Source organism: Myodes glareolus, chromosome 2 (genome assembly GCF_982192425.1).
Source record: "Myodes glareolus chromosome 2, mMyoGla1.1, whole genome shotgun sequence".
Classification (NCBI taxonomy): Eukaryota; Metazoa; Chordata; class Mammalia; order Rodentia; family Cricetidae; genus Myodes; species Myodes glareolus.
This window is the reverse complement of record NC_142027.1, coordinates 105659454-105681999: the sequence shown is the minus strand read 5'-3', so window position 1 is coordinate 105681999 and position 22546 is coordinate 105659454. Positions and strand designations below refer to the sequence as shown.

The following is a 22546-nucleotide window of genomic DNA, read 5'->3' as shown; positions in this document are numbered from 1 at the left end:
ACCACATTCCCAGATCTAGTCACTGGTTCCTTCTGGGGCATGCATGAGGCCTCCGGGACTTTTTTCCGATCCTAATCTGAGAAACATCAGAGCCAAGTCTTGGGGCTTCCTTTCAAAGGAGGGCTGGATGAGTCAGGCTTCTGCCACTCAGCTCCCCTAGCCGCCCCCAGTGACGGAGTCAGGGTGCTCCTGGCTGATGAGTCAGGCCGCAGTTCAGGAAAAGGGAAGAACTTAAACCCCACCCCTGCTGGAAATACATTCACCATGTGTTCTGACCACCCCACACCCTACTCTCCCTCCATTTGTGTGCGTGTATGCAATATGCATGTGTGTGCATACATGTCTGTTCGACTATGGGTGCATGTCTGAAGAGGGGGGTGATCACGCATGTGGAGGTCTGAAGTTGGGGGTTGGTAACATTCTTGATTGTTCTTCCACCTTACTTACAGAGGCAGGGTCTATCTTTTAATCAAACCCAGAGCACACTGATATGGCTCGTCTTGCCAGCCAGCTTGCTTTGAGGACCCATCTCTGTCTTCACGGGCTGGGATCATGGGTGGACCGCCATGCCTACCTAGAACTCACATGGATTCTGGGGACCCAAACTCAAGCTGTGTAGCATGTGCTTTAACAAACACCAAATCATTTCCTCAGTCCCCACCTTGAGATCATTGGCTGGGAAAACAAGGGCAGCTAACCATACACCTGTATTCCCTCAGCCTGTGTGCTCACAAGAGCCAGGGTGGAGACAGCTTGTCCTCTGACAGACAGGCAGACGCGTCTCTCCAGCACAGGAGGACCGTGGCTGTGAAAGGATGTCCACCACCCACACAGCTCCCTGGGAATCTCAAGGGACACTCCGAACACCCAGCAGCCTGCCTCCCCGACCCATGAAAGGAGACACTATCTCTGGGGCTCCGAGGAACTTTCTAGAATGACAGAAACAGTCTCTCAATGGGCCATTGGATTTGTGGCTGCTTGCACCTGTCAGAACCTGGAGATCCTCAGTGTCTCCCGAGGAGGTGACAAGGATGGCCAGCGCCATCCCAGCGCCATCATGGATGACACAAACCTGGGAGACGCGTACAGAATGCTGTAATGTGAAAAGTGCTTTCGCTTTCAAGCTATACAGCCTGTCTTAGACTTTGCTAGCTAGGTTCACGGTTTCTGTCTGAAAAAGGCTTGTTTCCAGAGCTCCACCCAGTGGCCGCCGATGGACTTGCTATCGGTGGACTTCAAGCATTTACCCCATGATCCTTGGCAAATGTGGGTCTGGGGATGACAGTTGGTCTTTGCCACACTATGGCTAAGCTGAGGGACATGGCTCCCAAAGGGATGGGGGTTCTGTCACTGGCCATTCCTTCCCTCTGCTGAGGAGGACACTTGCAGCCAGGGCTGCTTTCTGGCAGCCTTCTTGCCCACAAGGTCCCAAGCTACAGTCTTCTGAAGTCCTAGAGGCTGGTCCTCCGCATTCTAGCCAACAGGGGTGAAAACTCCACATGCTGCAGTGGTAAGGCATGGCTGTTGTGTGTACAGGCTGCTCTGTGGGTGGGACTGCTACCACGTGGGGCTCCCAGGTCACACCTGCTGTGGCAGACACTCAGAGGATGTGGGGAACATGGACAAGGCTCCACTCTCCAGGCTCCAGTGGCTTCTTAGCAGGAGTCTTGTCTCACGAACCTGGCATTCTGTCAGGCATCCCTAGATTCCCCTTTACTGTGCCTTCGGGGAAGTCCAAGGGTCCTGGCCCTGCTCAGCGAGCCTAGGTTATTTAGCTACAGGTTCCCAAGTTCTATGTATGAGATGCAGGCAGCCGGGAGGATAGAGATCTCCTCAGGTCTTGTGGATCTCTGATGCCCTCTTGGTCAGCCACACATTCAGGACACAGGCTCTCTGCAGCCACAGGAAACTGCCTTGACTAGTACTAAGCCCACTGTGCTGGTTTATATCAACTTGATAGGACCTAGAATTACCTATGAGACAACCTCACATGTTGGTCAAGGATTTCCTAGATTGGGTTAACTAAAGTGGGGCCCCTCCCTAAATGCCGGCAGCTCCATTCCGTAGGATGGCATCCCAGACAATAAAAAGGAGAAAGCAAACAAAGTATCCGCCTCCCTCTGCTTCCTGACCACAGACACAATGTGACCAGCAGCTACCACTGCGTGCCTTTGCCTTTCCTGCCACGATGGACTGTATCCTCTCAAACCAGGAGCCCCAAATCAACCCTCCCTGACGCAGAAAGGAGAAAGTAGCCGAAAGTGTCAACACAGCGCAGGAGAGGCCGGGCTGCGACTACACACACTCATACAAGGCAGCACAAATGCACACAAACATGCGGCCCCAAGGCAGCTCTCTCTGCACAGCAAGCTGGGGCGGTGGGGAATAGCCTCAGGTGCAGACACAGCTCAGGACTGTGCCTGCCAAGGGCTCAGCATGCTTGGGGTCACATCATGGCTTCACTCTGAGATTCCTTGTGTCTGACTCAGGCTACATGTCTACTGCAGCCCAGTGTTAGAGCCTCGGGCCACAGCTAGGGGGGTGGAGAGCAGAATTGGGACAGAGTAACCCCAAGTTCTCTCATTTAAAGAGGCAATGGCAAAGGGTGGCATCCTAGTTGGGGTTCCTGTTGCTGTGATGAAATGCTAGAACCACAAGCAAGTTGGGGAGGAAAGGGCTTGTTTGGCTTTCACATCTTCCACAGAATATTTCATCACAGAAGTTAGTCAAGACAGGAACTCAAGTTAGTCAAGGCAGGAACCTAGGGGCAGGAGCTGAAGCAGAGGCCTTGGGGGGGGGGTGCTGCTTACTGACTTGCTCTCCTTGGCTTACCCAGCCTGCTTTCTTATAGAACCCAAGACCACCACCCACAATGGTCTGAACCTTCCCTTTCAATCACTAATTGAGGTAATGCCCTAGAGGCTTGCTTACAGTCCAATCTTATGGAGGAATTTTCTCTCATCCTTGTTTCAGATGTCGCGAGCCTGTGTCAAACTGACATAAAATTAGCCAGCACAGTGCTGGGTGGTGATTAAAGTGCATGCCTTTAATCCCAGCACTTGGGAGGTAGAGGCAGGTGGATCTCTGAATTCTAGGTCAGTCAGGGCTATACAGAGAAACCCTATCTTAAAAAACAAACATCACAAAATTCAAAACCAAACAAACATCAACAACAACAACAACAAAATTACTGGGAACATGGCTCAGCTGGTAGAGGGCCTGACCAGCATGCACAACGCCAGGAGTTCCAACCCCAGCGTGGCATGAACCAGGTGTGGTGGTGCACACCTGTAACCTCAGAACTTGGGAGCAGAGGCAGGGAGATCAGGAACTGAAGGTTACAGAGCTGGATGCCAGACTCAAATCTATCTCTAAATTCCTAGAAAGGGCCTGCAGCTGCCACTGGAGTCAGCCAGAGATGATCAGTTGGCAGTGCACTGGGGACACAGTACGATGAGGCCCACGACAGACCCCAGGTCCAGCCTGCACAGACTCACTAACTGTGCCAGGTGAGGACGAGCTCCAGGCTGACAAGGGACAGAACAACTGGTGTTCAGGCAGTGTGGGCGCTTGGGCCAAAGAGCCTGCTAAGCAGCGTGTCCACGTCACTACAAGTGAGGAAAGATGCCAGGCAGAGAGCTGAGACACCAGAGATAGCTGGAGAGGAGGTGGCGAGCAGTGGTCAGGAGGAGCCAAGCACGGCACGGTGAGGACTCCTAGGCCGCAACAAAGAAGCACCAGATACAGAGCCTCCGCCATCCAGCATGAGCTGAGTGAGGCTGGACCCACGCTGGCCTTTCAATCCTTGGTCCCAGTTCCAGACTTGTGTCCCCCTCCGGCTTTTCTGTAGTCTTCACCATGGTGAACCTGTTCCTCCTGACCCCTGGACTGCCGCGTCGGAAGACCAAAGTCACAGGAGTCACTGGCCCTCACCTTGGCCAGCCTGGCACAGTATGGCGAGATGAGCCTCCACCCCGCCCAGCCTCCTACATCCTGAGTTCCTGCCATAGCCCCCCAGATGCCAAAACCCGGTAACCATCAACTTTCCAAACTGCAGGATCACAGAGGAAGGCACCGGAGGAGGGGGAAACGGGGTGTGTGCCGCGGTCACTCTGCAGACTTTCAGGGAGAAGGGTTGGCAGCGTGTCCTGGAGGAGATGCCACACAGCAGCTCAGATGTGGGGTATCCCTACCCGTCCCTATACAGGACCAGCACTGTAGCAGCCTCGGGACTCAGAGGGGTTGGGGTGAGCTACCAACCAGCTTCAAGATTTGACAACATTCCTACCAGAGCCCGGGGATGGCGCCTGGTCTTGTACACGTGCCCCAAAGAACCAAACTACACGTTTAAAACTGCAGAGTTATAACACAAACCTCAAGAGAAGCGGTGCTTAAAATATAAAGATGTGGCAAAGTGGAGAGGACCAGAAAAGTTATCACTGTTGGCACAGCACGAAATGACACCAGGGGCCGGACAGTGGCGGCACTAAGGGAGGCAAAGGCAGATGGATCTCTGGTCTACAGAGCTGGTTCCAGGACTGCTGGAGATGTTACATGAAGAAAACTTGTCTCAAAAAAACCAACCAGCCAACCAACCAACCAACCAACCAACAAAAGAAGAAATGACACTGAATAGCCTGTCTGTTTTCTGTCCCCGGCTTGTCTCTTCTGAAGTGGAAACACAAGGCACGTGGCATTTTGCGTCCTGCTTCTCCTACTGAGTGTGACGTCTCAAGGGCCTCCTACTGCTGTGCTGGTTGCTCCCACCACCTGGCTGTGTGGTGGGCTATTAGGTCCCCATGAGGAGGGCCATCCTGTGAGCTGTCGCCGCCCCCGCCCCGGCTCCCAGTGCAGTACAGAGGACCTGCAGCTGTGCAGACAGAGAAGACCGGGGACACCTTGCTCCCCAGACTATTTGTGGCCTGTGGCCAGGGAATCACTGCATAAGTGACCAAGTGTATCCCTGCCCGGCATGGCGGCACACGCCTTTAATTCCAGCTCTCTGAAGGCTGAGACAGGTGGATCTGTGAGTCTGAGGTCATCCTGGTCTACATGATGAGTTCCAGGCCAGTTGGGGCTACGTTAGTGAGACCCTACCTCAGAAACAAGATCAACCAAACATTTAAAAAACAAGTTGTATCCTCATAGAGGGGACAGGGAGGGAGGAAGCCACCATGCTCATCACCAGCTCAGCTGGGGAACTGAACAAATGATGGGAGGGGAAGGCCGGGGTGCAGGCAGCCAAAGCCTCCCAGCTGGTGGCCGGGGACAGAGGGAAGGAAGCCACATCTACGCTCTGCCCCTTCCCTTCCTATGCAAACCTTTAGTGTCCTTCCCTTTCTTCCCACCCAGCTCAGACGCTGCCCTTGGTGCTGGGGGCTCCTGGTGGGCAGGGCTGTGGGCTGCGCAGGTCCTGAGCACACGATCTGGGGCCACATCTTCCTGAATCCTGAACTCCCACGGCGGCACGAGCTTGCAATCTGGGGCCAACTTCCTGAATGCTTACGACCGCATGAACATGCTACTGGGGCCATGTCTCTCTGAATTCAATTGCCAGGTCAGAGCAAAAAGTTCAGACCAGCACTTTGGTGGCTGAGAGCCCACATCCAGGCAGTCACAGCTTAGGCAGGTGTCACCAGCTGAAGAAGTCCTTGTGACACCAAGGAAGCAGTCACTGAGCTGGGATGGGAGTCTGACTGGGAGATGGCTCACGGTTGGGGGCCTGACACACCCATGGGAACCACAGTTTACCCAGCACCATCCAGGGGAGCCACAACCACTGACCTTCCTGTCACATTTCTGGGGATGTCAGCTCACCCAAAAGCCAACCTGAGCATGGGTGCGTTCATCGGTCACCTCGCAGAAGGAAACTGAGGCCTGGGGATGGGGTCCCTGCCTCTAAAGATCACACATCAGAGAAAGCAGCCACCGCAGTTCTGTTGTCCCACATCTGTGCGGTCAGCCTAAGGGCCAGCACGGGTCAGGCAGGCGGAAGCCTCAAGACTGGAGGGTATGCAGGGCCCTCCCAAGGTGGAGAGGCAAGTGGGGAGGCGGCTGTGCCCAGCAGCCTGCTCTGCAGTCCCCATGAGGTTCTAGTGCCTGAGCACTGACACCAGGCAGGCTGGTCAGCACCTGACTGTGGCTCAACTCAAGCGGAAGGGCCTCTAGTCCCACTGCTTGTCCCCCGGGCTCCTCCCATTGGGCCGAGAGGTGCTGCACTTCTCCAGAAGAGCGCAAGCAGAGGAAACAGCAGCAGGTTTCAGAGCACAAGCCTGTACTTCCCTTACCAGCGGGTAAACAGAATTTGGGAGGGAGGGGATTATCACCCTGCCTCTACGCCCTGACCAGTTCCCAGGGGAGGGGCCAGACACTAACACTTTGGGATAAGGCCCAAGTGAGGCAAAGGAAGCTGGAGAGGAAGCCCATGTCCTCATGGAAGCCTGATATGCAAGGGGCACCGGAAAGGGTCAGAGGTCACTCAGGGACCATTCTCAGTAGGGATACAATAGCGTTTTACAGAACTGTCAAAGGCCATTAGGAAGGACACAATCAGTGGCCGCACAGAGAAATGGGGTCAAATACGGAAGTACCAGAGGTGACCTCAAAACAAAGCAGTGGAGAGTGGACCTTGGTAGCCCCACCAGTCTTAGAGTCCATGAGCTGAATCTACCACACTGAAGTCAGGGCCAGGAAGGGAGCACAGGAGGCTGACACAGCGGATGTGGGTTGAGAGCTGTCTTCACACATCAGGCAGGAAGGGGGCAAAGGAGGGCGCGGGGACTGTTCTGGAGGAGGAAGGCCACAGAGATGAGGCCTCTTCAGCCATTAGGGCCTCCTCAGACTTCTCTACCACCAATCAGATTCTTCCGTCCTGGGGCAGTATCTTGGCAGCAGTCAGACCTGAAAATTCACTCAAGAAGAATCCAGGTCCCCAGTTAATGACTTTCTAACACCCCTTCAAGTCAGAGAGCAGTGTGCCCCACAGGAACTACCCAGAGGCCCAGGCACAGCGCTGGGATGGCTCTCCACAGTACTCGAGACGCTGAAGGAACTGCATGAGACCAGGACCACAAAGCGGCCTGGGGCTGATGCCACGGAAACAGCCTGCAACATGAGGTAAGCTGCAAAAGTGTGCATACACGGGGGTGGGAATGCAAGTAAAGATCACTGCATTTTAAGATTTGAAAGCGTTCCCAAGACTATTTACCTCCATTTGGCTGAGGCTCTCCCTTCAGAACTTGGTGCCTCCGCTCAGGACTCCTCCCAGCCAGCATCATGGTATCCTGGGCAAGGCCTGGCAGAGAGGATGCTGGACACCAGCAGGCTGACATGCCTCCTGGCAGAGCCCCACTCCATGCAACCTCAAGGTGCGGCTCTGGCCATTGGTGAGCAGGGTCACCTGCCATCCAGGCTGGAGTGTCCACTGCCCTGAGTCACCCTGTGTCAGGGACAGAGGGGCCAGCCCCTCATCCATGTCCCAAGGTTCTAGGCACTGGTTTGTTCTGGTAGGGAGGACTTTTTCTGACTGGGTGGGGCTTCAGTTCCTATTTTAGGTTGCAAATGTCTTTGCCTTCTGGGAGGGACCTTCTGCAAGTGGCCTGCACACTTCTGCAAAAGAGCTCTGGAAACCCTCAGATTCACACACACGTCACTCTTCCACCTCAGACATAGGTCCATTTGGATTCTTCTAGGTCACATGGTCCAACCATAGCCCGCTTAAACACAGTGTGTGGTTTGGATGACTCTAGGCCGAATCCTGTTTTTCCTCAGGAGCTGTGGGCGTCCGTGCCAGCCTGTCTTTGGCAAGTGTGGAGCAATGGAGGGATGGCTGGATGAACAGGGAGCATGCCCCAGTCCCACGGCAGCCCCCGACTGCTGACGGAGCCTTGTGTGGATCCCTGGCACAGGTGAGCGCTTTCTTATGCCCTGGGGAAGTAGCAGTCCTGCCCACTCAGCTTGTCCTCCTGCCTCGGACTTACCAGTGAATGTGCCCCAGGGAAGTTTGTGAAAACCAATTTCTTTATGGTTCCGGTCAATTCTGTTAAGTAAAAGAAAACTCGAGCCTTTGGTATGGCGATCCAGCTTCTTCCTGGAGGAAGGGTTCATGGTGGCCCTGGTCAGCTCTCACAGTAAAATGGGGACAGGTCCGAGGATGGTCAGAAAGCAGAGCCAATGTCGGCAGGGCTGTCAGGCTAACTACCACTGGAGGATTTTCATCAAGGGGGTGGGGTAGGATGGGGAGAGCCTGGTGTGGCAGAACATAAAGACTGGTCTGTAGTGGGCACATCTGGAATGTGTGTTTGCACGGGGCGGGAAACCTGAAAACAGAGAAGTCTTTTGGCTTGACTGCGCGGGGTGAGGCGGAAGCCCAGACAGCAGGAACAGGCAGGGGCGGGGAGAGAGCCTTTGGAGACTGGGCCATCAGGGCTGACTACCTCTGCACAAGGTGGGCTTTGTGCTCAGATGAGTTGGTGTGATGCCCCTGACACGTGTCCCTGTGAGCCAAGGCGAGGAGAGCCTTGCCAAGCGGGCTCAGCTCACTTCCCAAGACCTCCAGCATGAGTCTCCCAGTGGTGCTCGGCAGTGCCTCCTTGGGACCAATTAATTAGTGGGCCCAAGACCACAGGCTTGAAGGGTAACCTGCCTCATCACCTCCCTGCAGACTCATGGGGACACAGCTGTGGTGCTGATGGCTCACTGGGCCCCCAGAGACAATACGACATGGAGCCTTTGCTCCTGCTAGGGAAATTGACCCAGTCAAGTGCCCCACTGCCCTCCTATCCCCTCTTCTGGTGTTCACCTGTTTGGCTCTAGCTAGCCAGAGGTTTTCCTCCTGTCCACACCCAGCTCAGGCAGGATGCCATCAAGACCTAGGATAAACAGCGGGTCAAAAAAGCCAGGAAGACCTGTAGCTAGGGGAAGGACCCACAGGGGGCGCCATAGAGGGCAGGCTGCAGAGAGAATCCATCACTTTTACTCTCAGAAGCCCTTGCCACCGTGGCTCAGACCAGACTCCTTTGCCATCTCCTCCTGCGGTCACTGCTGCCACGGCTGCGTGCCAGATATTGCAGAGTGAGGGCAGGAAAGGGTCTGATCACGTGCCCCCCACCTTGGTCTGCCACTGTAGTAGGAAGGCACTGCCTTGGTGTCTGTGTCTATCCTCAGAGAAACAACAGCGAGTGACTCAAGACTGCGGAAAATCGCAAAACACCAAACACCTCTCCTGGTGACCTCTGAACTACTTAGCTCCCCACCCACACACACACTCCAGGTAGTCCAACACAGGAAGGTTCAATTTCTTGCTTGGTATCTGGGGCAAATCCTTCTTTTGGGGAAACTGTGGGTCACCCACTCTAGCCACAGGCATCATGTGGGTTTCAACCAGAAAATCCCTGAGTAGCTGTTTAAGCTACTGGATCTCAGGACAGCAGAGGGCCTGAGGTGGCATGTGGCACCTGGTGACAGGGCTGGTCAGTTCCAGTACTCAGGGCCGGTACCACCAGTCCTGAATAGGGATTCAAAGGCGAGCTTGCTCGTCAGTACTCCCCAAGCTCAGTCTTGTGGGAAAGGTGCCATACACAGCAATGCATAAGGCAGAAGGGGGGCAGATAACCAGCAAATGCAGAAACCTCCTAGAGTCCTGGTCTCACCCTCCCTGAGTCCATCCCTCCACTCTCATTGCTGGTGCTCATGGAGGGGAAAGCTGAGAAAACACAGGCCTCAGATAACCACAAAGAGGGCTCCCATTTAACATGTTGCCAGGGAAGGAGTAGGCTACAGTTCCCGAAAAGAAGGACGAGGGGGAGCTAGGAGGCCTACTGCCTCAATCGGACAACACAGGAGGGGTCTGCCTTCTTACCCACAGGCCCCCGGAGCGCCCACTCTGCAGGAAGCATGAAGCCTGTGTGAGGTCAGGCAGCTCCTCCCAGCTGGGCCACTGGTCACTGAACTGGAATGCCCATCTGGCATACAGCACACGGGGCCAGGAGGAGTGCTGAAGCTCCCAGAGGCCAGCATCTGTGTGTATGTGTGCATGCGTACATACAGTACAATGTGTGTTGGTGTGTGCACAAGTGTATTCATGTGTGCCTGTTTGTAAAACTGTGCCTGCACAAGTGCACACAGCTACATGTCAGGGTGTGTCTGGTGTGTGCATGTTTGTGTTTCAGTGTCTCCAGATGCATATCTACCTATGTGTTTGCACATGGACACTTGTGTGTTAGTGTGTACCTGGGTATACACACATGCACACACATCTACACGAGACAAAAGGCACATGTATCTTATCAGCAAGATTCGAGAAAAGCAAACAGGAAACTGCCTTTTATCATTATCTTAATGAAGGTGATTGTGTCGATTCTTAAAAAAAAAAATGTATAGAAACAGACAGCCTTGGGACCAACAGGACAATCAAAGACAGACAGATCCACGCTGTCCACTGTGACAGTCAGTGAGTCCTGTGCTGCCTTTCCAGATCCCTGGGTTGGGGGGGGGGGTTCCTACACACCACCATGATGTCAGTCTGAGCTCCTCTCCAAGGTCACACCTCTGTGCAGAGGGCTGGCTAGGGGTTGGAGGGGGACATCAGGCTGTGTATGAGACACAGTGACTCGCCAACGGGCCCTCCCTAGTCTGCAGGCAGGAGACTGGGATGGAAACATTTACAGAGCCAAGGCCAGAGGCGCTAGAATGGCTAGGTCCTGCCAGAAGGAGAAGACGGCTGAGGGGATGGAGGGAGGTGAGGCCCCCAGGGTAGAGCACAGCGGGTCAGGTACAGGAACCCACCTCCCACGGCAGCTCTGGCTTTCCATGTGCCAGCTTGTCAACGCACTGCACACCTCTGAAATCTCACACACCGGGTTCACAGGCCTCCCATGCCTTTGGCTGGCAGTCTGGGGCTTTACAGCAAACCCATGACTCCTCAAAAGACTTGCTCTGAGACTGATGGAACTGTGGAGGTACTGGGGGGTCAGCAAATCCTTATATGACCTGTGCCACAAAAGTATGCCAAGGCCACTTTACCTGCTGTAGCACACACATACAAGGCCACCCACGCCATTCGTGGGTCACCCAATAGAATCTCACACATGCCACATCTGTGCAGAACTTGTGAGCCCTGCTGGAAAGATCTACAGAATAAGTGTGGTTTGGAAGGGTCTGTGAGAGCGTTGTGCCCATGTGGGAAGGGCTTGGAAAATGCCCTGGGCTCTGCCCACCCTCTTTTCCCCACCAAAGCAGTGCTGGGTAAGGGGGTCACACTTACAGGAACCATTCTGAAGGGCTATTCACAGAGTGGTGGCCAAGAGCCACCGTAGGAACACAGTGTTCTCAGACACTAGCCTTGGGGAGCTCCCAAAGGACACAGGGCTGCCGAAGTCAGCCCTTCTGCTGGGCTCCGGAGATCCCAGGTTCTCAGCCTGATATACGTCCACGGAGTGTCTGTCCCTCTTCTGTGGAATTCTAGGTTTTCTAGGAAGCTAGGTTGGGCTGTGGCAGGAGAGTAGAATGATACAGCCACCTTGGAAGGCTGCTGGCCTCACCTGACGCTAGAGCTGAACACATTGCTCTCAGATATGCGCCCAGACAAAAAGTAAATGCTTGCACTGGAGGCCTGAGAGCAGCTGTGGATGAGCGTCTAACACTGTTCGGACTTCTTAATGACAAGTCTAGACTACTAGATGGCCAGGCAGTGACAACCAGCTCACTCAGTGCAGGGAGGTAGGCACCTCACGTGCACAAGAGAGCAAGACCTGAAGGCTCCATGGAGACCTACCACGTGCTGATCTGGAAATGTCAAAGTTGCAAGAGATAAACCAGACAAATGGCTGTGGGGGCTGGGCGCCAAGGGCGGTCAGGGAGGGAGCTGTGTCAAGGGTTGTGACCAGATCCGAGGGGGTGCCTGCCAAGAGGTGTGTCATTTCTACAAAAGCTCTTTTAAAATGATCTCAAGAAGAGGGAAAAGCTCTCAGCCAAACTAGGCTTAGATCTCATGGTATTAACACCCAGATGACCCAGGCAAAATTAAAGCAGGGCATGTGTGTCCTACTGCACGTATGAACTGAGGTTCAAGTGCATTATCAGACACAAGCACTCCAGCGCTAATATGCAGCATTACCCAGTGAGAGACAACTGGGGGCCACTCAGGCTGGTTTTCCTGGGCAGCCCTGCTGCCTCTCCTCCTCTTTCCACCCAGTTTGGGGTTGACTGTGGAGGCAGGGGAGTTGAGGAGCTGTCAAGGCTACAGAGAATCCCTGGACACAGTGCTAGAAGATGGGACAGAGGCTGGGTGGTGAAGAGTGAATTGTGGAAACTTTGACAGTAGATGGTTTCAGTGGCCATGCCATGTAGACTATGTTGGTAAAGGGGCCAGGTGGTCCCGTGGATAGATGAGGTGCTGGTTAGGTCTGGAATCATGTGATCCTGGGCTCCCAAGAAGGACTAGACCCTCTTGACCTTAACAAAGACAGGGCTGCAGGCAGCAGCCTGGCATTAAGGTGTGCAGCGGGGTGTTGTGCACAGGGTAGTCACACTGCATGAAGTAGAAGGCTCTTGGCTACTCCTTCCCCAGCTGGCCTCTGCAGGACAGGACTGGGGAGCTCTAGGGGCTAGGGAGGGAGACCAGCTCACCTAGTCTGCATGGGTTTCCTCCCACCCTTAAGGGACAAAAGCGCAGGATGGCACCTCAACTTGAGCAGGGTCGGGTACAGGAAGCAGAGCCCCCAGGTGTGGCTGCACTGCACAAGTATCCACCTCTCAGAAATCCATCCTTTCTAGTACTGGTACCCAGTACATACTGGTACTCAGTACGTAGTTGGAACGCTGAGACCCGAGAACTGAGGTGATGAAGCCCACTCTGCATGGGTCCAGACGGTGCTGGAGGACATCCTGGCTAGAGCATTCGGGACCTGAGTGAGGCCTCCACCCTGGTTGGCAGCCTATAGGATCCACCCTGGTCCACCCGCTGAGAAACAGAGGCAGGCCATAGCCAGACAGAGTCAGAGCTGACTGCTGCCAGCCAGGGAGGCCCTTGGTGACGGATGGCCGCAGACACAGTACCCAGTAGCACAGCGCGCACATGAGGCATGGAGTGGCTGCAGAGATACATCAGATGTCTGCTCAGCAGCTCCGCTTCCTGACCATGGTCAGAGATCACAAGACGACTTCCCATTCCACCTGACAAGACAGACTTCAAATTGCTTCCTCCCGAGCCGGCCATGACTCTTCATTTCCACACTGCTGGCTCCATAAGCACGGCAGCTGCAAGTTATCACGGCCACTGCTGTCTTTTCAGACTGAAAGAGACAGATACAACGAGGAGCCCGCAGGCCCATGGGGAGTGGCAAAGGCTGGTCAGCGGCGGCACTGTAAACACCCAAACACACCACAGACTCATCAAAGTCAAGTCCAGTGTGGCATCACAGGGCCAAGAATGGTCACCTTCCTGCTGCTTGGGACACCCAAAGAGAACCATCCTCCAGGTCTGAAGGGTGACAGGGTGAACAGGACAGCAACACACAGTGAGTGAGCTGATGACCGGGGCGGGATCCTGAAGCCCAGAACCCAAGAGGTCTACTTGCCCTTCTCCATCCTCCTCTGCACACAGTGCTCTCCCTGGCCACCCCCCTTTCCTGTCTCATCTCTGGTCAAGAACCTGTCTGTAAGTGAAGCAGTATCTCCCTCTGTGTTTTGTATATACAACTGCTGTTGTAGCCTTTGGGTTTTGTTATTGTAGAGAAACAGAGATTCTTTATACAATATACAAGGAGGCATGGCAGCAAGAAGCGGGCATCCTGAACCACAGTCGTGAACCAGGGAGAGAGAGCAGGTGAACTGAAAGGGGGCTAAGCTTCACACCCTTAAGTGTGCTCTCCACGACATTCTTCTGCCAGCAAGACCGGAACTCCTAAACCTCCTCAAACAGTGCCACCAAGTGGGAACCAAATATTCAGACACCTGAGCCTACAGGCACCATCTCACCCAAAACACCACAAGATACAAAGAACCTCACTCTGGGTACAGAGCAGGCACAACATCAAGCACATGGCAAGCTCCGAGGAGTTGTTACTAAGGGGGAAAAGCTGGCTGGATATAGTCACTCTCTACTTCAGAGTCACACACCAGTAAATTGCAGTCACACTGTGTGCAGGAGCCAGACCAGGCCAACACCCACACCTCCCCAGACATGTGGTCCATCTTCAGAGCAAACAAAAGCTGGCTGTGGAGCTAGGCCAGGCTTCAGGAATCCCATTAAAATTATGGCTCCAGTTTTATCACCCTCAATTTCCTTTGAATAAATGACAATAATATTTCCTAGCCTCCACTACTATTTAGTTAAATTTTAAAGGGCGGAAGACGGAATTTGTATGGAAACAAAATTATTTCATTTATCAAGCGTGGGCGGGCAGAGCGCTGGGGTTGTCAGTGTCCTTACTTAAAGCCCTGCCCAGGAATTTACAGCTACTGACTCCTAGCCAACCTGGCCATCCCAGGAAGCCCCCACATCATTCCAGCCTCCATAACATGGCACCCCAGTTTCCAGAAAAGGGTCCCTACAAAGGCCAAAACTGGCCAGAATCTTCTAGAATGTCTCAGAATCTCAAATGCAAAGACATACCTGTCCCCAGTAATGGCAGCCAGTGCTAGTGACTCAGTGCTGGGGTCCCTAAAACCCTGTTCTCGGGAAATTGCCAGCTGAACCCTTCCTGGGAGACAGACCACTGCTAAGAGCCATGTTCAAAGGCTACTGTTAGCTGCCAAGTAACAGTGTGCATGTGTGTGTGTGTGTCGGGGGGAGGGGGTCCTTGTGAGTTTGCAGTGAGGGTGCCTGGGGCTTCTTGACTCATCCTGCACCTTTTAGCACCAGGCTCACTGGACCTGAGCCCTTGTTCTCGACACCAAGACTGGGCTCTGACATCCTCCCTCCATTCACACAGAGGCTGGCTCTAGGCACCCTCTGGAGACCCGGCCCCTTGCCCTGCACAGGTGTCCCTCCCTGGTCAGCCACACGGCCACACAGCATGTGCTTCTGTTGCAGGTGTGACCGCTGCCCTGAAGATGGACCGTCACAACATGTCCTGGATCCGCTACCCTAGCCATGTGTCCCCAGCTGTGGAAGATGTCATTGCAGCACAGAGCATCATTTCTAGGTGCATGCATGTGTACATAGCGGTGTGTGTCCCACTGAGCCTGGTGACGGGGCTCTTCTGTCTAAGTGTGTTCATCCGGGAACGTACTAGGCTGGGGGTGCTGGACAGGCTCCTTGCAGGTCTCACAGTCACTAGCATCTTGGTGACTCTACTGTCCCTCAATGCTGCTGGCCGACCTGACTACATGGCCACGACAAACCTGGGCTGTGGGACACTCTCATTCTTCTCCAATGTCTGCTACTTTACAGCTCAGTACCTGCAGGGGGCCATGCTTGTCCAGTCTCTTCTGCCGGGATCTTCGGGCTGCCAGCTCTTGGTGAGGCCTGTGGCCAGTCTAGCTGCCATTGGAGGCTGTGCCGTGTGTAGCTCGCTCATTGTGGTGTCTCTACTGGGCACATCTGGGGAGTTGCACGCAACCACTGTGTGCCAGGTGAATCCACTGACAGCATGGCCCGAATACGAGATCGTCAAGTTCAGCCTGGGCTTTGCGCTTGCCTTGAGCTTTCAGATGGTTCTCCTTCTCCTGCATGCTACACAGCCAGCCTGGCGGGTGGCTCCTGCTCCGAGGGACACAGCCTCTGGGCGCTGGGCGGTACTGGCCGTGACTCTCAACATGTTTGCCTGTAGACTCTTCTTCAATGTGGTCCTCCTGCATCGAGCCCAGTTGAAGCTTCGGAAGGATGTGGGCTCCCCCAGGGATGAGCTGCTCATGAACCTCGCAGAGCTGGCCCTCTCTGGAGAAAGTTGCATCAACTTGGTGGTCACCCTCATCCTCCACACACGGTGCAGGCTTAGGTTGCTGGGCCTCCTTGAGCGTCTGACACAGAGATGCAGGCGGGGACCAGACAACAGCATGCCCTTGGACAGAGTAGGGGGCTAGACAGGGCCTGTCTGCAGACACAAGCCACACCCCATCCTGGTGTTCAGGGAAGAGTGCCTTTCTGGGGAGCTTGGGCAGGGTTCATGTGTTCTGGATGGTGCTTAACAAACAGGAGTTTGTCTGCGGCCACATCAACCTACACAAACAAGGCAGCTTCTCTTCCCAGATCAACAGGTGCGCCTTGAGGAACATTCAGGTCAAAGACACAACAGCATAGGTACAGGGGCCGATCGGAGACCACGGGTCTGCTAGAGGGTGTCCTGACTATAATGGCCACCTTGCCCGATGGCTGCCATCCTCCATTCCACAGCCCAGTCTGACAACACATGAAGGGCATCGTGGAAATAAACACAGTACTCACCTAAGGTTTTCGTCTCTTTCTTTTAAAATATAATTTACTTTTATCTTATGTGCACTGGTGTTTTGCTTGCATGCATGTCTGTATGAGGGTGTCAGATCCCCTGGAACCGGACTTACAGACAGTTGTGAGCTACTATATGGGTACCGGGAACTAAACTCAGGACCTCTGGAAGAGCAGCCAGGGCTCTTAACTGAAGAGTCATGTCTCCAACCCCACTTTTTTATTTCTTGAGACAGGATCTCACTATAGCTGACCTTGACTCCTGATCCTCCTGCCTCAGTCTCCTGAATGCTAGGACTACAGGCCTGTCACCACACCTGGCTACTTCTTCACCCTATAGCTATGTCACATTCTGCTCCTACGTGGTTGCTACCACAGCTTTCAACGGCCAGAGAATTCGGGCAACAGAATTCCCGCCCAATACCTCCTTTAGGTTTGCCTCTTAAAACCCTGTCATCAGAGGGCTGGAGAGACGGCTCAGCAGTCAGAGTGCACAGCGTTCTCGCACAGAACTCGTGTCAGTTCCCAGGAGCCACATCAGGGGGCTCACAGGCGCCTGTACTCCAACTCTGGGGTGGGGAGGGGGAATCCAATGCTGTCTTTCATGGGCGCCCACTCATATGCACACACCTAACCCTCCCACACACACACAATTTAAAAGAATACAATTACATTTAAAAAAAAAAATCTGTCATGGTCAACTGCAGCACTGAGATTATTACCCAAAAGTGGAAGGGCACTGAAACAGCTGGTCTCCATCGAGGGGCAATGGTGTCACACAGGGCTGCACCACTACACTGAGATCTGGCATGGTAGCTGCTGAGAACTCCAGTATATCCAATGTTGGGAGCTTGGTCACCAGTGTGGTTTTCTTGGGGATCTTTATGAGGGGAAGCCCAGTGGACAACCATCATAGGTCCCTCCCTGGCCTCCTTCTGGCTTCCTGTCTCAACATGTGATCTCCATGTCCAGTGTGCTCTCACCATCAGCACTGCCCAGGGTCCCGTCCATTACCCCCAGCGTCCACCACCACAATCTGCTCCCACTAGGACTGCTTCGGCTCCCGCCACTCCAGCCACGGTTCCATCTGCCTCTGCTAGGATCCCATCCACTATGATACAAACAAACAAACAAACAAACAAACAAACCAGTAAGGTTTAGTCTCTGCTCCACAGAGACTAAACTGGCAGGGCTACCTAATCTTGGATTTCTAACCTCTGAAACTGAGCTACAGAAACCACCCTGATTTATGACGTGCCCAGCCTCAGCTATGTTGTCACAGCAAAGAAAAATGGACTAAACAGCCACACTCTAGACATCTCTGTCCTCTGGCTGTGAAGGATACTAACAAGTCCTCTGGCAGCTCTGGGATTCGCTCAGCACACAGCCAGCCATCAGCTGCCCCTGGACCAGCTTCTATACCCCCCCACTCCACTTACACTCAATGTAGCCAGAGTTGGGCTGACTGCCATGAGCGTTCTGGGGTGCTCTCTCCATGTGGTACCCTATTCTCCAGGTACTATATCCCAACAATACTGACTCGCTCACCGTTCCAGAAATGCAGTCTCTGTTCCTTCCACTGACCCAGCCTGTCCTGCTCAGCTCAGAACTCCTTCCTGTGTTGTGGGCCAGAGGATGCTTCAGGCAGGAGTGCAGAGCAGTGCCCTATCAGGAGCAAATTCTGCACAGCAGGTCTCTCTGGTGTCACGATAGTCAACCCCCAAATGTGGCCGCTTTAAATGGCTTGTGGTCAGCTCCCCCATGTCCACACACTCACGGCAAATGTGGAAGCCACCAAGCTAGTTTATAAACACCTGCCACAATGGAAGCCCATAGGACATGGCTCAGAAAGAAAAGAGGTGGTGAAAAACCTCTATGTGTTCAGGCTACTGGGAGCAGTGGGTCTCAGGACAGGAGCCAGGAACAGGATAGGAGCAGTGGGTCTCAGGACAGGAGCCGGGAACAGGATAAGAGCAGTGGGTCTCAGGACAGGAGCCTGGAACGAGATAGGAGCAGTGGGTCTCAGGACAGGAGCCCGGAACAGGATAGGAGCAATGGATCTCAGGACAGGAGCCGGGAACAGGACAGGCTGCGGCTCTCAACTCTGAGCTCCTCAGCATTCCGGGCAGGGAGTATATTTAGAAACCTGACCACAAAGCCTGAGCCTGCATTGCTGCCTTTCAAACAGTAGGGCTGTAGTGTGTAGACCAGAGGACAACCTCAGTGTCATTTCTCAGGAAGTAGCCACCATTTTTTTCTTAAAGATTACTTATCTTTATATTCTGCATATGGGTGTTTTGCCTGTATGCGTGGCTATGCATCACAAGTGTGCAGTACCTAAGGAGGCCAGAAGAGGGTGCTGGGAATTGAACCTGGTTTCCCTGAAAGAGCAACCAGCACTCTTAATCTCTGATCCATCTCTCCAGCCCATTCTCTCTTCCTCCCCTGGAATTAGTCCATTAGGCTAGATTGGTTGCCCAGTGAGCCCCAGCACTGGGACTACAATTACAGGTCACCACATCTGACTTTAAAAAGTTCCAGGGGAACCAACGCCTTCTTCTGGCTGCCTCAGGCACTACATACACGATGCACAGCAGACATGCATGCAAGCCAAACTTCTAGCCACACCTGATTTTTTGTGCATAGGTTTTGGGGCTCAAACCCAAGTTTTCCTTGCAAACTTTTTACTGACTGTGCTCTGTCCAGACCTGGACCTTTGTTCTTTAAAAAGACAATAGGTTGGGTATGGAGGTGCATATCTATAAATCTAGCATTCAGTAGGCTCAGCAAAAATGATCATGATCCCAAGGCCAGCCTGGACTACATATAAAGACCTTGTCTTAAATGCAAAACAAATGATAACAATAAGAATAACAAAAATGGAGCAGAAGGGAACAAAAAGTTAAACCCACTGAGATCTGATTAGGGGAGGGGCTTCAGCGATTAGGGGAGGAGTTCTGATGCTGGAGCAGGGAGAGGCCACAGGCTCTGCACCAGGGCCCTGTGGGAAAGACCCCAAGCCAAAGTCCTCCCAGCAGGCCCTAGACAGGGTTAGGCCCACTGGATTCTGTCTCTCTGTCTCTTGACCTGGCCATACACCCATTACGTCATAACTGCTTGATTATCCTATGAGAAGGAAGGGTCTTTCTACCTGAGAAGCCCAAGAGGAAGATCTAGAGCAAAGGGGACACCTTGGAATGCAGTTCTGGATGCTCTGATCCAGAGCCAGGGTGCAGGGACTGATCATGGGTGGGGAGAGACCCCTGTGGAATCCAAGCCTCCCATGGCTAAGAAGGGTGTGAGTCGTTACAAGGACCCCTCTCTGCTCCTTCCAGAGCCCCACTCCACCTACCGGTGGCCTCCCTGAATAGCATCCAGGGCCCCTCTATGCCCATCTATCTGCACTCTGAGCTGCGCACATTCACTTTTGGTTGCCAACACTCTCCAGGAATCAAAGGAAGCAACCAGAATGCTCCCAGCAACCATGGAAGGGGCCCAGCTGTCAACACTGTGAAGCTACCAGAACTGTTCCCTACAGGCACATGGCTGTGTGTTCTGAGTGCTGGGGTGGGGTGGGGGGTGGGGGCGGGCAGGCAGCAGCTGCAGGGCAGGGATATGACACTCTCCTGGGGCTGAAAATCCCTTCCCACATTGGAAGATCAGGCTTCCAATTGTTTTTTTCTGGGAAACAGCCCCAGACCGATCTAGACGGCACCTGCAGTGTGCACACGGGATGCCTGTCTGTAGGAGACTTCCTCAACCTCACAGGCCCAGGACCACAGCACCAGGGTCCTCCTAGGGCCCAGATGCCCACTTCCATGGCCCAGGAACCTGGGTGAGGGCGCCTCCCTTGAGGTGTAAGTTTCTCAGCCACCATCTTACAAGAACAGCAAAGGCTCGGGAGTTGGGGAGACTGAGTCACAGCTCTGCACTGGCCCTGACAAAACAGTCTTCGCTGGCCAGAGAGGGTAGACAGGGTGCAGGGAAACCAGCAGCATCAGTCTCCTATACTCAGCCGATGGCCCAGGAGAGCTGAGCCCTGACTGGTCCCTCACTGCCTGGGACCGAGACACGTGCTCGGTCTCTCCAGTTCTGGTCCTTCTTTTGTAAAGGAGATGCCAGTCCTCGAGCTACTAAACACTTACAAGTATTAATTCCTGAGGCATTAATGATGATAAAAGATGAAGGGCTGTGTGCTGCGTAGCGGGAAGCTCCTGGTGGGGCTTCTGAAGCCTTCATCTCACTGGCACCTGTCCCCCATACATGGTCCAACACTGTCTGCACACCGAACAGGTGCTGGCCCGCACACTGGACTGCTTCTCAAGCCCCTCCCTTTAACCTTGAGTCACACGAGGGGCATGAGTTCAGCAGTCTGGACCCTTCCTTGCCATGGAACACCAGCCACAGTAAGGTCCTCAGACACAAAGTCATTATAAACAACTGTAGGCTCATGTGCAAAACATAATATCAAAGCCCTCACAGACGTCCAGCTCACGTGGGGTCAAGCAGGTCAAGAAGGACATGAGCAAGGCAGGTGCAAGGGCCCAGACCCTGGCCCAGACTCCTGGCCACCGGTCCTGCCTTCTGCTGCAAATGCTCACACTGTGTCCCTCAGGCTCTGTCCTCTGTCAGTTCGGAAGGAGGGCTCCTTGAGACTACCGTAGAGCACTATGGGGATAACATGGAGGAAGCCCTCATAAACAACAGACTAACCACTGTGTTTACAGAATCTTCTCCAAGGTCTCTCCCATCCCTTATCCACAACAAAATCTATGGAGGTCAGAAAGACCCTTCTGCCGTGGTCCTGTCATTGTGACATAGGTCCTGAGTGCTGGGTATGGATGTGACTACCTGATATGTTAAAGGAAAGGCTGGGTTCAGAGTCGGATGCTCCCACAACTCTTCTGCTGCCAGTCCTGCACCTGTGCAAGATGGCAGAGCATCCCAGGGGACTCCCCAGGAAGGCAACAAAGGCCCTCTGGCAGCTCCAGCACCATGAAACACTGAGCATGGGCTTGAGAGTGGGGAATTTTTAAGGGAGCGGCTATTTTTAAGTGGCACGCCTTGGCTATTTCAAGGTTTGGGTTTCTGTTTTATTTATTTAATTCAAAAGGAAGCTGTGTTTTCTCATGATCTGTTTCTTTCAAGATGGTGTCACGGGCGTTTTTTAGTGTTGACGTCATCTTGATTTGGTCAGCTGGCCAAAAGATACTGAAGGACCAATGACTCTATCATGCTGCTCAAATGAGGGAAAATCAACACAGAAGTTGGGGCTTCTACAGCTCAGAAGGGTCCCGACTTAGTATTTTTCCATTAAAAAGAAAATTTAACACAGGACTTGGCTTAAAGATCTGTGCATTTCCCAAAAAGCATGTCTCAAAGATTCTAAGGCAGTATCTTATAGAAAACCACCAAGCATGTTTGCGGCAGGAGGCTATGCACATGGGCACAGGGCAGCTGGCCAGAGTTCCCTAGAGAAGCCCCTGCAGCTGTCTGCATGCAGGTAACTGCTTCATTTTTTTAAAAAATATTTTATGTGTCTGACTGTTTTACCCGCATGTATTTTTGTATACCACCTGTGTTACTAAAGTTACAGATGACGGTGAGCCACCATATGATGCCAGGAATTGGACCTGTGTCCTCTTCAAGAGCAACAAACGTTAGCCCCTGAGCCATCTCTCTAGACCAGTCCCTGCTTCTTCCTGCTGCACAGTCTCCCTTTTGGGGAGCAGCATGTGCTGGCTTTGTCTGTCCTCAGCCAGCAGAAACATGCACAATTCATGCTAAAAACACAAATGCCCACTTGATGTGCTCAACCTCACTGCTTCCCAACAACCAAGAAGGGACCAAAACCAAAGCCCTGGGAGCTGCACTGAGGAGGCAGAGGCAGACTACTGGGGTCTCTGGTCAGCCAGCCTAGCTCTATTGGTGAGTCTCAGGCCAATGAGAGACCCTGACTCAAGAAACAAGGTGGCCAGAACCTGAGGAATCATAACTGAGGTTCTCCAGCCACACACAAGCATATGCGCACACATGAACACGCACACACACTCAGATACAAAGAAAGTACAAATGAGATCAATTAACTCTGGATGTTTATGAATAGCAGCAATATGACTGAACAGCTGAGGTCGGGGCTGCCTAAGATCCGCTCAGGGA

General features: G+C 53.4%; 2 protein-coding genes across 7 annotated transcripts in view; one reads left to right on the top strand and one right to left on the bottom strand.

Moving 5' to 3' along the window:
* Chlsn (cholesin) overlaps window positions 1–22546 on the bottom strand; it is a 100638-nt gene that overhangs the window by 38874 nt on the left and 39218 nt on the right. Inside the window, exon 1 of one of the 2 annotated variants that reach the window (XM_085683281.2) lies at window positions 7208–7519. The exons of the other annotated variant lie outside the window; for it this stretch is intronic. Coding sequence (XP_085539407.2) covers window positions 7208–7213 — 6 coding nt within the window. The 5' untranslated portion in view covers window positions 7214–7519. Of the gene's footprint in view, window positions 1–7207; window positions 7520–22546 lie in introns of those variants that run through there. 2 annotated transcript variants of the gene reach the window in all.
* Window positions 6451–16391, top strand: LOC125402264 (uncharacterized). 5 transcript variants are annotated; one of them, XM_087903352.1, is made up of 4 exons: window positions 6451–7116; window positions 7771–7907; window positions 13292–13517; window positions 15035–16391. In XM_087903352.1, the coding sequence occupies exons 2-4, from the start codon at window positions 7833–7835 to the stop codon at window positions 16024–16026; spliced, it is 1293 nt and encodes a 430-aa protein (XP_087759478.1). In that variant the 5' UTR covers window positions 6451–7116; window positions 7771–7832; the 3' UTR covers window positions 16027–16391. The 5 variants fall into 5 exon arrangements, with proteins under 5 accessions (XP_087759478.1, XP_048292884.1, XP_048292883.1 ...); XM_048436927.3 differs by having other exon boundaries at window positions 6452–7116; window positions 13292–13478; XM_048436926.3 differs by lacking the exon at window positions 6451–7116 and having other exon boundaries at window positions 7613–7907.